This window comes from Myotis brandtii, unplaced genomic scaffold, assembly GCF_000412655.1.
Source record: "Myotis brandtii unplaced genomic scaffold, ASM41265v1 scaffold573, whole genome shotgun sequence".
Lineage (NCBI taxonomy): Eukaryota > Metazoa > Chordata > Mammalia > Chiroptera > Vespertilionidae > Myotis > Myotis brandtii.
Window position 1 is genome coordinate 367746 of NW_005370145.1, and position 12133 is coordinate 379878.

At 52.5% G+C, this 12133-nt stretch overlaps 2 protein-coding genes across 2 annotated transcripts in view; one reads left to right on the forward strand and one right to left on the reverse strand.

Moving 5' to 3' along the window:
• The window catches only part of TNK1 (tyrosine kinase, non-receptor, 1), a 9843-nt gene extending 1635 nt beyond the window's left edge, over positions 1-8208 (forward strand). The window contains exons 5-11 of the mRNA XM_014549805.1: positions 9-339; positions 5712-5806; positions 6102-6266; positions 6499-6578; positions 6948-7246; positions 7329-7424; positions 7509-8208. Of these exons, the coding sequence (XP_014405291.1) occupies positions 9-339; positions 5712-5806; positions 6102-6266; positions 6499-6578; positions 6948-7246; positions 7329-7424; positions 7509-7622 (1180 nt within the window). The 3' untranslated portion in view covers positions 7623-8208. The remainder of the gene's footprint in view (positions 1-8; positions 340-5711; positions 5807-6101; positions 6267-6498; positions 6579-6947; positions 7247-7328; positions 7425-7508) is intronic.
• Positions 8209-8340: 132 nt separating this feature from the next.
• Positions 8341-12133, reverse strand: part of PLSCR3 (phospholipid scramblase 3) — a 13361-nt gene continuing 9568 nt past the window's right edge. Inside the window, exons 5-8 of the mRNA XM_014549806.1 lie at positions 12051-12133; positions 11653-11814; positions 9255-9416; positions 8341-9076 (exon numbers count right to left, since the gene is read on the reverse strand). Coding sequence (XP_014405292.1) covers positions 9020-9076; positions 9255-9416; positions 11653-11814; positions 12051-12133 — 464 coding nt within the window. The 3' untranslated portion in view covers positions 8341-9019. The remainder of the gene's footprint in view (positions 9077-9254; positions 9417-11652; positions 11815-12050) is intronic.

The following is a 12133-nucleotide window of genomic DNA, read 5'->3' on the forward strand; positions in this document are numbered from 1 at the left end:
CATGCTCAGTGGCAGGTGGGAGCTCCAGGGCACATATCCAGCCCCCTTCAGCTCCACTTCCGCAGGTGTGCTCCAGAGAGCCTACGCCAGGGGGCCTTCTCTTCTGCCTCGGACGTGTGGATGTTCGGGGTGACGCTGTGGGAGATGTTCTCTGGGGGCAAGGAGCCCTGGGCCTGGGTCCCGCCCTACCTCATCCTGCAGCGGCTGGAGAAGGACCAAGCCCGGCTGCCTCGGCCTCCTCTCTGCTCCAGGGCCCTCTACACCCTCGCCTTGCGCTGCTGGGCCCTCCATCCTGCTGATCGGCCCAGCTTCTCCTCCCTGGAGGGGCTGATCCAAGAGGTGGGAACCCTTGCATCCCCCGATCTCTCTTCCCTCCGTTCTTTCTCCCAGGGTTCCGTGCTCAAGACTAACCATACTGACTCCTGGGCTGGGGCTGGGACCCCTGTTTGCTCTGAACAGAGCAGTCCCTACCTGCAGGGCCTAAGAGCCCTGGGGAGCAGCTTGGTGCTACATAGACGAGGGCTGAAGGGCGGAGGGCTGAAGGCCAAGAGAAGGGGGAGCACAGAGCGAGAGCCGTAGGTTGCAGTGGGCGTTTGCGAGGAAAGTTTCAGTGTGGAAGGGGAAGGCCGTGGCGGGCTCGGGCGCTGCCCCATGGGAGGATCTGTAAGGCATGGTAAGCAACCAGAGCTGACCTATGGAGCACTTGATCTGTGTAAGATGCTGTACTGAGTGCCTCACATGTATCCTTATGCATGTTCACTCATTTAATCCTCACAGAAACCCAACAAGATCATTGTTACCTTGATTTTACAGACTGGGCAGTTCAGGCACTGCCAGTTTAGGTGACTTGCCTAGAGGTACATGTACGCGGAGGAGTTGGAATCTGAACCAGTCTCTCTGACTTCAGAGCTATTCCCTAAATGACTATACTATTTCCGGTATTCTTTTGAAAACATTTTTGAAATCATTTTTTATTTTTCAATTACAGTTGACATACAATATTATATTCGTTTCAGGTATACAACCCAGTGATTAGACAATATATAACTTACTAAGTGATCATCCCGATAAATCTTGTACCCATCTGATTCTACACATAATCATTAGAATAGTATTGACTATATTCCCTGCTTTACACTCCCATGACTATTCTGTTGCTATCAATGAGAGATTTATGTGAGAACGGAACATCAGTTGGCTGCCTCCTGCATGCCCCCTACTGGGAATTGAGCCTGAACTCCAAACTCTTGCATGTGCCCTGACTGGGAATCGAACCAGCAACCTTTCGTGCACAGACTGATGCCAACCAACTGAGCCACACCAGCCAGGGCTTTTTCTGTTGTGCTTGTCTCTTTATTTTGTTTTTAGATTCAATTGTTGATAGATATGTATTTAATGCCATTTTACTGTTCATATTTTTAATCTTTTTTTTCCTTTCCTTCTCCTCACCTTCTCCTTCTTCTCCCTTTAACATTTCATCTAATACTGGCTTGTTGGTGATGAACTCCTTTAGTTTTTCCTTGTCTGAGAAGCTCTTTATCTGTCCTTCTATTCTAAATGTAGCTCTGTTGGATAATCTTGGTTATAGATCCTTATTTTTCATTACTTTGAATATTTCTTGCTAATCCCTTCTGGCCTGTAAAGTTTCTGTTAAGAAATCAGCTGACAGTCTTATGGGAGCTCCCTTGTAGGTAACTAATTGCTTTTCTCTCTCTCTTTATTAAAAATATTTTTTTATTGATTTCAGAGAGGAAGGGAGAGGGAGAGAGAGATAGAAACATCAATGATGAGAGAGAATCATTGATCGGCTGCCTCCTGCATGCTCCCGACTGGGCATCAAACCTGCAGCCCAGGCATGTGCCCTGACCAGGAATCGAACCATGACCTCCTGGTTCATAGGTCCATGCTCAACCACTGAGCCACGCTGGCCAGGCCTAACTGCTTTTCTTTTGCTGCTTTTAATATTTTTCTCTTTGTCTTTAACTTTTTGCATTTTATTATTATTTTTGTTAATCCTCACCCTAGAATATTTTTTCCATTGATTTTTAGAGAGAGCGGAAGGGGTGGAGGGAGGTAGAGGGGATGAGAGAGAAACATTGATATGAGAGAGACACATCGATTGATTGCCTCCCGTACATGCCCCAACTGGGGCAGGGGATCAAATAGGAAACCCAGATATGTGTCCTTGACTGGGAATCAAACCCAAGACCCTTTGGTGTGCAGGCTGATGCTCTAACCATTGAGAACACCAGCCAGGACAACCTTTTGCATTTTAATTATGATGTATCTTGGTTTGGGCCTCTTACTGGGGACTCTCTGCACTTCCTGAACTTGTATTCTATTTCCTTCACCACGTTAGGGAAGCTTTTCATCATTATTTTATTTTTAAATTTATTTATTTATTAAGTTCCTTTTAAAGAATAGTTTAGTGATGTTTAGAGAGAGAGGAAGGGAGAAGTGAGAAACATTGATGCAAGAGCAGAATATCCAACAGCTGCCTCCTGCATGCCCCCTATTGGGGATTGAGCCCCCAACCCAGGCATATGCCTTGACCAGGAATCCAATCAGCAACCTCTCCCTGCATAGGACAATGCCCAACTAACTGACACACACCAGCCAGAACAATTATTATTATATTTAATCCTCACCTGAGGATATTTTTCATTGATTTTTATCTTTTCTTTTTTTTTTTTTTTTAGACAGAGATGAAGGGAGAGGAGGGGAGAGAGAAAAATTGATGTGTGAGAGAAACATTGATCAGTTGCCTCCCGTATGTACCCCAACTGAGGATCTTTGTGCCCTGACTAGGAGTGGGACCTGCAACCTTTTGGTGTGTGGGACGATGCTCTAACCACCTGAGCCACCATCATTATTTTTTTAAATAGGTTTTCAATTTCTGGCACCCCCAGGATGCAAATGTTTGTACACTTGAAGTTGTTCCAGAGGTTCCTTGCCCTAGCCTCAATTTTTTGGATTTTCTTTCTTTTTGCTGTTCGGATTGGGAGTTTTTTGCTTCCTTATATTCCAAATCACTGTTTTGATTCTCAGCTTCATCTACTTTACTATTGACTTCCTGTAAATTCTTCTTCATTTCAATTAGGGTATCCTTCATTTCTGACTGATTCTTTTTACAGTTTCCATGCCCTTTTTTTTAAAAAAAAATGTTTTTAATGATTTCAGAGAGGAAAGGAGAGGGAGAGAGAGAAATATAAATGAGAGAGAAACATTGATTGGCTGACTCCTGCAGGGCCCCCGCAACCCAGGAATCGAATTAGCAACCTCCTGGTGCATGGGATAAGGCTCAGTTAACTGAGCCACACTGGCTGGGCCTCATGTTCTTTTTTTTCTTTTTTAAAATATGTTTTTATTGATTTTAGAGAGGAAGGGCGAGGGAGAGAGAGATAGAAACATCAATGATGAGAGAGAATCATTGATCAGCTGCCTCCTGCATGCCCCACAATGGGATCAAGCCCGTAACCCGGGCCTGTGCTCTTGACCAGAATCGAACCTGGGACCCTTCAGTCCGCAGGCTGACACTCTGTCCACTGAGCCAAACCGGCCAGGGCCTCATGTCCTTTTTTAATGCTGTTGAAGTTCTAAGTTCATCTGCTCGTCCCCTAAGTTTGTTGAGCATCCTTATCACCACTGCTTTGAGCTCTGCTTCTAGTAGCTTGCTTATCTCCATTTTGGTTGGTTCTTTTTCTGGAGTTTTATTCTGTTCTTTCCTTTGGGACGTGTTTCTTTTTCTCCTCATTTTGGCAGCCTCCCTGTGTTTGTATCTATGTATTAGGTAGAGCTGCTTTGTCTCCCAGGCTTGGTAGAAGGCCTAATGTAGTATGTGTTCCATAGGGTCAGAGGCACAGGCTCCCCATTCACCTGACCTCAGCACTCCAGGTGTGCCCACCCCTTCCTGTGGGCTGTGTACACCCTCCTGTTGTAGTTGAGCCCTGATTGCTGTTGGAGGGATTTACCCAGGCCAATCGGCTGCAAGGGCTGCCTGCGACCACCATGGAGGGTCTACCATGCAGGGGCCCATCCCACAAAGTAGGACTTACTTCAGCAAGGCTCTGGTGCCTGCTGAGTTCGCTCCTTACGTGTGTTGCTTGTGGGTCTGAAGCTGTTCACTGGGTGCGCTGGCTCTGGAGCCTCCTGCAGGTGCAGGCAAAGATCAACAGCCACCTGTGTTCTGCCCAGGTCACCTGGCATGAGCTACAAAGCAATCTGCACATGACCGCTACTTGTGCTCAGCTTGGAGGTGTCCAGGAGAGGCCAAGCTGCAAGCCAAGGACAGCTGCCACTAGTATGGGGCCTGGGGCCACTTAGAAAGAGGTATGGGGCATGCCGAAGCCAGATGCTGCTTGTTTGAGAGATTTTGGGAATGTCTGAAGCATGAGCCAAGACAGGTCATTCATATGGAAAAGCCATTGGAAACAACTTGGGTGGGCCTGAAAGTTGGTGGGGCAAGGTCTCGGGGAATCACCAGGACTTGGAAAACAGTGATAGCCAGGTTGATGGAAACTTGGATATGGTGCCCTCCTGCCAGCTCTGTGGGGGAAGGGCTCGGAAAAGGAATATGGCCTCTACCTGCACTTCTGTCTGAGAGAAAGCTGCCCCTCCAACTCTTGCCCTGATCCCAGACACTTCCGTTCCTCCCCATATGTCCCTGGTGCCTGTTGAGCTCCTGCCCCAGTGCTGGAACTCAGAGGGAGTGAATCCAAGTAAGTCTGTGCTTGGTACCTTTAAGAGGAACTGCCTGTGACTCCATAAGTCCCCCACCTCACTCGGCCACAATCCCCACTGGTTTTCACAGCCACAGCTATGGAGACTTCCTGGAGTGGGGGACCAGGAGTGGGGCTGGGACCCCTCACTACTCAGGGGAGGACCTCTTCAGCCAAGATATCCCTCCCAAATTTTATCTGCCATACGAGGTGTTAGACCTGCTTATTCTTCATATCCACTCCTCCTACCAGTCTCGATGTGGCTTCTTCTTTATATCCTTAGTTGTAGGATGTCCATTCAGCTAGATTTCAGGCAGTTCTGAATGATGGTTGTTATATAGTTTAGTGTATTTTTTATGTGGTTGTGGAAGGATGTGTGTCACATTTACCTACGCTGCCATCTTGACTGGACGTGTTAAAGGAATTTAGTCTTTACTCTAAGGGTACTTGGAAGCCATGAAAGAATTTTGAGCAGGGAAGGAACAAGACTTCACATATTGTATCACTCTGGCTTGGTGCAGGAAAGGATTAGAGGGATGACACTGAAGATGGGAAGCCCAGGTAGGAGACAATAGCTGTGAAGCAGAAGTGATGTGAAGAGGTCTGGATGAGGGTTGAGACACTGGAGCTGGAAAGAAACAGAAACTTTCCAGAGGTGCTTGGAGGTGGATGTGATGGGCCCGGGTGTGGAGTAAAAGCAGTATGCAGGACGCCGCCCCCGTGATCTCCCTAGCTAGAGTCAGACCCCCCTTCTGTTGCTCCTTAACCCCTGGGCTGTGTCCAGCTTGGCATGAAATCCAGGTCTGCCTCCTCCACTGGACTACAACTGGGGGACAGGGAGGGACAGTCCCATCCTGGGCCCAGAACAGAGGACATACCTGGAATGGGTTGGATTGGTGGATGCATAAACTAAGAGGAGTCTCTTTCTGCCCTGCGCCATGGTACCCTCTCACTCAGGCCACAGCACAGCCACCCTTCCCCCTGTTTCTACAGGCCTGGCCTCCTGAGGGGCGCTGTGTGAGGGATGTCTCAGAGCCAGGTGCCCTGAGGATGGAGTGTGGTGATCCCATCACTATCATCGAGGGCAGGTGAGTGTCTCCTGTTTCCTACGAATCCCCAGGAGGATTCCCTCCCAACATGCCTGACCCTGGTTCCTTTTCTGCTTCCCCCGCAGCTCCTCCAACCCTAACCCTCTGCTTTATTCCCTGAGAGCTCCAGTCCTGGCCTCCTGGCTGGAGCATGCCCACAGAGCCCTTTTGTGCGGGGGAGAAAAAGGCTTTCCTTCCTCCAGGCAGATGCAGCTCCACGGCACACAGCTCGTGAGCTGAACGCATGTGGGGGCCCAGCCTCCACTCCCCCCGTGTTTTCACCCTCTTTCCGCAGCCCCAGCTCCACAACCTGGAAGGGCCAGAATGGTCGCACATTAAAAGTGGGCAGCTTCCCAGCCTCGGCAGTGACGCTGACAGACCTGAAGGGCTTGCCGGCCACCTGTCCAGTCCACAGAGACTCCCCTGCCTGGGCAGAGCAGAGACGGGGAAGCGTGGATGGGTGAGGACCTGAAAGAGTGGGGACAGAGCTGGGCTGGGGAACCGACCAAGTTCAGCAACTGCTCTGCAAGGGAAGCTTGGGGAGGGGCTGGGGTCAAGCTGGGAGCTGGACGTGCCTTCCAGGAGAAGCTTCACTCTGGGTCTTAGACAGGGAGCCCCAGAGATTCTTTGGGGGGAGACTTTGATGTCGGGTGGGGCTGGGGTAGAAAACGAACTGGATCACTCCCCAGCAGGGCCAGAGCCAAGGCAAAGCTTCGGGAGCCACCTCCAGCTCAGGGTCAGAGAAGGAACATGCCCCTGCAGAGGAGAAAGGGTGAGTGTGGGGGAAGGGCAGGGTCCCAGGGTCTCTGGGATCAAGAACAGCCCTCAGTTCTGCCCCCTGCTCTGGATCCATGCCTTTGACATATGACTTCCCCACATATGACTTCTTCCTTCCACCACTTCCTTCTGCCTGTTGACATCCCAGCTGCCCTTTAAATCTGCCTTGGGCACTGCACAGCATCTCCACCTGCAGCGCCTGCACTGTCCATTCTTTGGGGACGTAGCTGCCCAGGCCTGGCAGCTGTCTTATTGTCCCACCTAACACAAGGACCACCTGAGGACAGCACACGCAGACAGAGTGGGACGAAGGCAGGGCCCTGCACCCAGGCTTCCTCTCAAGATGTTTTTTCTCGCTGTGCAGGCATTTCCAAGAGTCTGGAATCTGTTCTGTCCCTGGGCCCCTGCCCCACAGGGGGTGGTTTGAGCCCCCCCGAACTTCGAAAAGCCAGAGATGTCCCCCAGGGACCCCCAGGCCTGCCACCTCGCCCTCCCTTTGCCTCCGGCTCTTCTCAGTCCAACCAGCCCCCCAGGGAGCGGCCTTCCTGGCCCAAAAGAGAACCCCTGCACAATCACCCCTTGGGAGCACCTGGAGCCAGCAAAGCCGCTGTTCTCTCTGGAGGTCTCTTGCCTGACCCCGATTTGCAGAAGAGGGTTATGGAGGTGAGGTGTCCCCGAAGTGGCCTGGGGTCCAGAAAGGGCTGCAGACCGGGGTAAGAGCCTAAGTGAGGCTTTGTCCCCTAAGGTGGAGCTGAGCGTACATGGAGTCACCCACCAGGAGTGCCAGGCGGCACTGAGAGCCACTGGAGGAGATGTGGTTTCTGCCATCCAGAACCTTAAGGTAAAGGCAGACCCTTCTCTTGGGCTCCCACCTCTCCTGCCCTTGCCCTCTGGCACTCAGCTGTCCTCCCTCCTGCTTCCACAGGTAGACCAGCTCTTCCACCTGAGCAGCCGGTCCAGAGCCGACTGCCGGCACATCTTGGAGCATTACCACTGGGACCTCTCAGCGGCCAGTCGCTATGTCCTGGCTCGGCCCTAAGCTCTGCTCCTTTAGACACGGACACCAGATGCACCAAGGAGCTGACCATGTGGGGCGAGCAGAGCAGAACAAGTCCTCAAAGGGTGTGTGTTCTCACCTGAAGAGAGCCTGCCATAGGCAGGTCCAGGAGTCCAGGGTCGGGCACTGACGCGTGTCTCCTCCTACCCTGCCTCTTGGCCTCTGAAGGCTCAAGCTCCCTTGGCTGGGTCACGGGAGGATCTAGTCCGCCCTGCCCACCACATTGCCAACCAGGAGGAGGACTTGGAGGAACAGAGCTGCTACCCACCATCCCCATAGGAAGCTTGTACTTGTACAGAGAATGCCCAAGTGGCCATACTGAACCCTGGGAACAGCCATCCTGAGCTGCCTTCAGCTCCACACCGAGCTCCGGGGGCACAGCCATCTCGGATGACGGGAGCAGCCGTACTGACTTGGGGCACGTGGCCCAAACTGCCTGGGCCGGGGCCGGGGCCATCATGGGTGATGAAAGTTGCTGTCTAGGATGCAAGGACACTTGATCCTGGCAGCATGGATTACGAGACGAGACGAGACGGGCCAGCCCCACCCGGCCCAGCTGCCATATTTCCCTTTGACAGCATGGATTACGAGACGAGACGAGACGAGACGAGCCAGCCCCACCCGGCCCAGCTGCCATATTTCCCTTTGTTTCTCCCCATACCAACTCTTTCTTCTGCCCTCTCCCATGACATAGATCTTCCAATGTCCAAAACATTACAAAGTTTATATGAATATAACATACAAAGATGCAGCCTCCTTTGTAGGAACAGGGAAGGAAGGGGTGGTTGGTTAAGGCACACGGAGCTGCAGCAAGCACCAGCTGTGGGGAGGGCCAAGGGGAAGAGGAGTTGGCACTGGGGCCGCGAGGCCCTAGCAGTTGCTGGGGAAGTAGGGATCTCCTCTGAGTGCCACATTCTGAGGCTGAACTAATTGGACAAGCTGAGGCAGAACAAGGTGGGTGGCATATCAGCCATCTTTGGTGCTGTTTCCCCTTCCCCACCCCAGCTCTGTTGTAAAACCCCAGAGCCCTGGATTCCCAAGGCCCCATCCAGAGCAGAGGCCCTGGAAGGGGGTGAGAGGCAGTGAGTAGGGCAAGTCTGAAAGCCGATATGCCTGTGTGCTGAGGGATGGCCGGAGACAGCGGTGAGAGGTAGCAGGGTAAGGGCTCTCATACATACCCTTCTGTGGGGGCCACAGGTGAAGGAGGCCAGGGGAGTAGGGTAGGGATGGGGCACCATGGCCCCAGCCTCTTAGGCATCCCTGTCTGTCCTCTGCAGTGAACATGGAGGAGAGGGGCTGCCTCTGAGGAGGGGCCAGGCCAGGCCAGGTGACCATCTTGAGTTCTGGCTGAGATGATGGTCCTCACCCTGAGATGCCGTCTAACTGGTGATGGCAGAGGGCCCGGTGCCTCCTCGCTTCTCGAAGAACATGTAGTCCTGAGGGGAGGGTACTGTCAACAGGAGATGCGGCTGGGCCAGCTTGGCTCAGCTGTCACAACCCAGGTCTAGAACTGCAACCCCCCCCCCCCCATAAAGTCTGTTCCTAACGCTTTCCTAGCAGGAGGCCAGGAAGTGCAGGCCTCCAGTGGGAGCAAAGGAGGGACAGCCAACTCACAATGAGGAACGTGGCTCCCAGCAGCACGGCCTTCACTCTCACGTCCAGATCCAGCGGGAACTGCAAGCCAAAGTCGTCTGCATCCGTGAGGGCTTCTTGGACCAGCCCCCCCCACTGCTTGCTGATGCGGCCCACACTGCGGGACTCATCCGGAGTCTTCACCTGTCAGGAGGGAGAGAGGCAAGAAGAAAAGACCCAACTAGGGTGGATGCAACTGCTCTCGCCTGTCTCCAGTCCTACTCCCACAGGCACCTGGATGAACTGTGTGGCTCTACGCTTAGTGAATCCTCCTCACAGCCTTGGGTTTCCATGTGACTTCTGGGGAAACCGAGTCACCATAAGTCACACTGGGAATATACAGCAAAAATCAGGATTCAGACTTAGCTCTGTTTCTCTCGAAGGACCATACGTGTCAATTGAACATCAGTGGTGAGAGACGCGGAAGCATAATAGAGGCCAGTCTCCTTAGTGTATGTATGGCTGGTTGTTAGGTTTGTTTTTATTACCAAAGTCCCTGCCACCCACATGTAGCGCAGTTTGTGCCCTACACCAGTGGTCGGCAAACCACGGCTCTCGAGCCACATGCGGCTCTTTGGCCCCTTGAGTGTGGCTCTTCCACAAAATACCACGTGCGGGCGCGCACCTACAGTGCGATTGAAACTTCGTGGCCCATGCGCAGAAGTCGGTTTTCGGAAAGGAGATAGACGAAACAAGTATACAAGACGAGTGTGGATGGGAGAGTTGGAAGGGGTCGACCTCAGTGAACGTACCTCAATCAGACTGAGGACGTTTTTTAGCAAAGGCCAGCTTAGGAGTACCCTAATTAAGTTAATAACAATGTACCTACCTATATAGTTTAAGTTTAAAAAATGTGGCTCTCAAAAGAAATTTCAATCGTTGTACTGTTGATATTTGGCTCTGTTGACTAATGAGTTTGCCGACCACTGCCCTACACCAAGAAGCTTGACCAAGAGGCAAGGGAGGCTGCTAAAATTCTGGCTGCACCCTGTCAGCCAACCAGGCGCCTAGAAGACTGTGTCTGCCCCAAGGGGTGCCTTTCCTTTGCAAAGTAGGGAGGGCCCTGTCCAGCACTGCAGCCTCAGCTAGAGGGGGTAGCCTCCGAGGACCATGCTTTCCACTGGATCCTCTGAGCCCAGCGGCAATAGGTCCTGCTGGTGTAGATGGTAACTCACAGCGACTCCCTGGTCCTTTTCCTGTGCTCATTCTCCAGTGACTAGAGCTATCATGATTTCCTATGTCCTTCCCATCCCCTTCCCTCACTGGCCTACCCCTCTGGGGCACTTCCTGATGATCAGTCCCACGCTGGGCAGGTTCTCTCCCAGCCAATCGTGTGGTCCCAAGAGTACAGCCCCAAATATGGACCATTCATAATTATGTAAGAGGGAGACTGGCCCTATGAGAACCCCACAGTCTACACATTCCCACCCAGAAGTGAGCAAGTTATGTCGTTCCCAACCAGTTCCTATCACAGAATCTTCCCTCAGCTGCTAAGGTGACTCAATTTTTAAAAGTAACCTTAGGGAGGACACCTCATCAGATGGCTTGGAAAGTCTACTGGATTATAACCTACTGTTTCTTCCTTATCTGCACAGGTAATTATCCCTTACAGAATTCAAGGATCTGGCCCTGGCCAGTGTGGCTCAGTTGGTTGGGCATTGTCCCCTGCACGGAAAGGTTGCTGGTCGGGGCACATGCCCAGGTTGTGGGCTCAGTCCCTGGTAAGAATGTGCAGGAGGCAGTGGATTGATGTTTTGCTCTTACATCAATGTTTCTTTTTCACTCTCTCCCTCCCTCTCTCTAAAATTCAATTATAAAACAAACAAAAAAAATTTCAAGGGTCTGTAAAGTGCCTTTGTCTTCTACAAGCAAAGGTGTTTCCCCAGCCTCACGCTGAAACTGCCACCACTTGGCTTCTCCAGTCTCCAGGTGGTGACAGGAATGCATGGTGAGAAGGGTCTCACCCGAATTCCAGGCTGGAGAGGCCACTGGACTTCGAGATCGGCAAGGCAAGCCACAGGGGGTTCATAAGTTAAATTACTGCTTGCTCCAGGGTCTGAGCTCACAAACTCACGCACAACCGTCACATGGGTCCTTCTCCATTCTAAATCCAGCCTGGCCTTAGACAGTTCCCCTTCTCAATATGGCTGTCGGTAACAATGAGCAGTGGCCCTCAAGATGAAACCCACTTTGTCATGTGTTTATAAGACCAGGGAGCCATCCTGTTTCTACAGGGAGGAACACTGGAAGTGTGGCAGGAGTTACAGTGAGTTTGGATCCATGAGCTCAGTGTCTTGTCTTTAGCGATGGCCATCCTGCCTCGTGGAAGCTGCCATCTTGGTTTATGAAGGTCCCAGGAACCGCCCCTTATTCTTGGTACCTCAAAGTTGGTGTCTGAGCCACAGCCGCAGGTCCAGCAGGGCCCCACCACTCGCAGGATGGTGAGGCGATCGGCGTCTTGGATGGAGAACTTGGGGAGGAAGGGGTGCCAGGTCTGCAGCACGTGGCCAATGGTGGTGCCTGGTGGCGACTGCACTTCCATCTGGAGAGGGAGGTAGACAGGGTTACGGCCGAGCCAGAGGACCCTGGCCCAGGCTCTCACCCCTCCAGCTCTGTCACTGGTCTCCCCTCAAAGACCTCCCATCCCCTTTCCCAGACCTCCAGTCCCACCCGTCCACACCCAGGCCTCATGCTGGTGATGCTCCATCGTTGATCCTCCGCATGGCATGACCTCCTGTCCCCCACCCACCTCTCCGGGACCCATCCCTCCCCGCCCACCTCCTGGAGGCCGCACGGGCAGCAGCTGCAGCCACAGTGGAGGGGGCGGAGCAGGCGCAGCACTTCTCGGTCCCCGGGGTCCA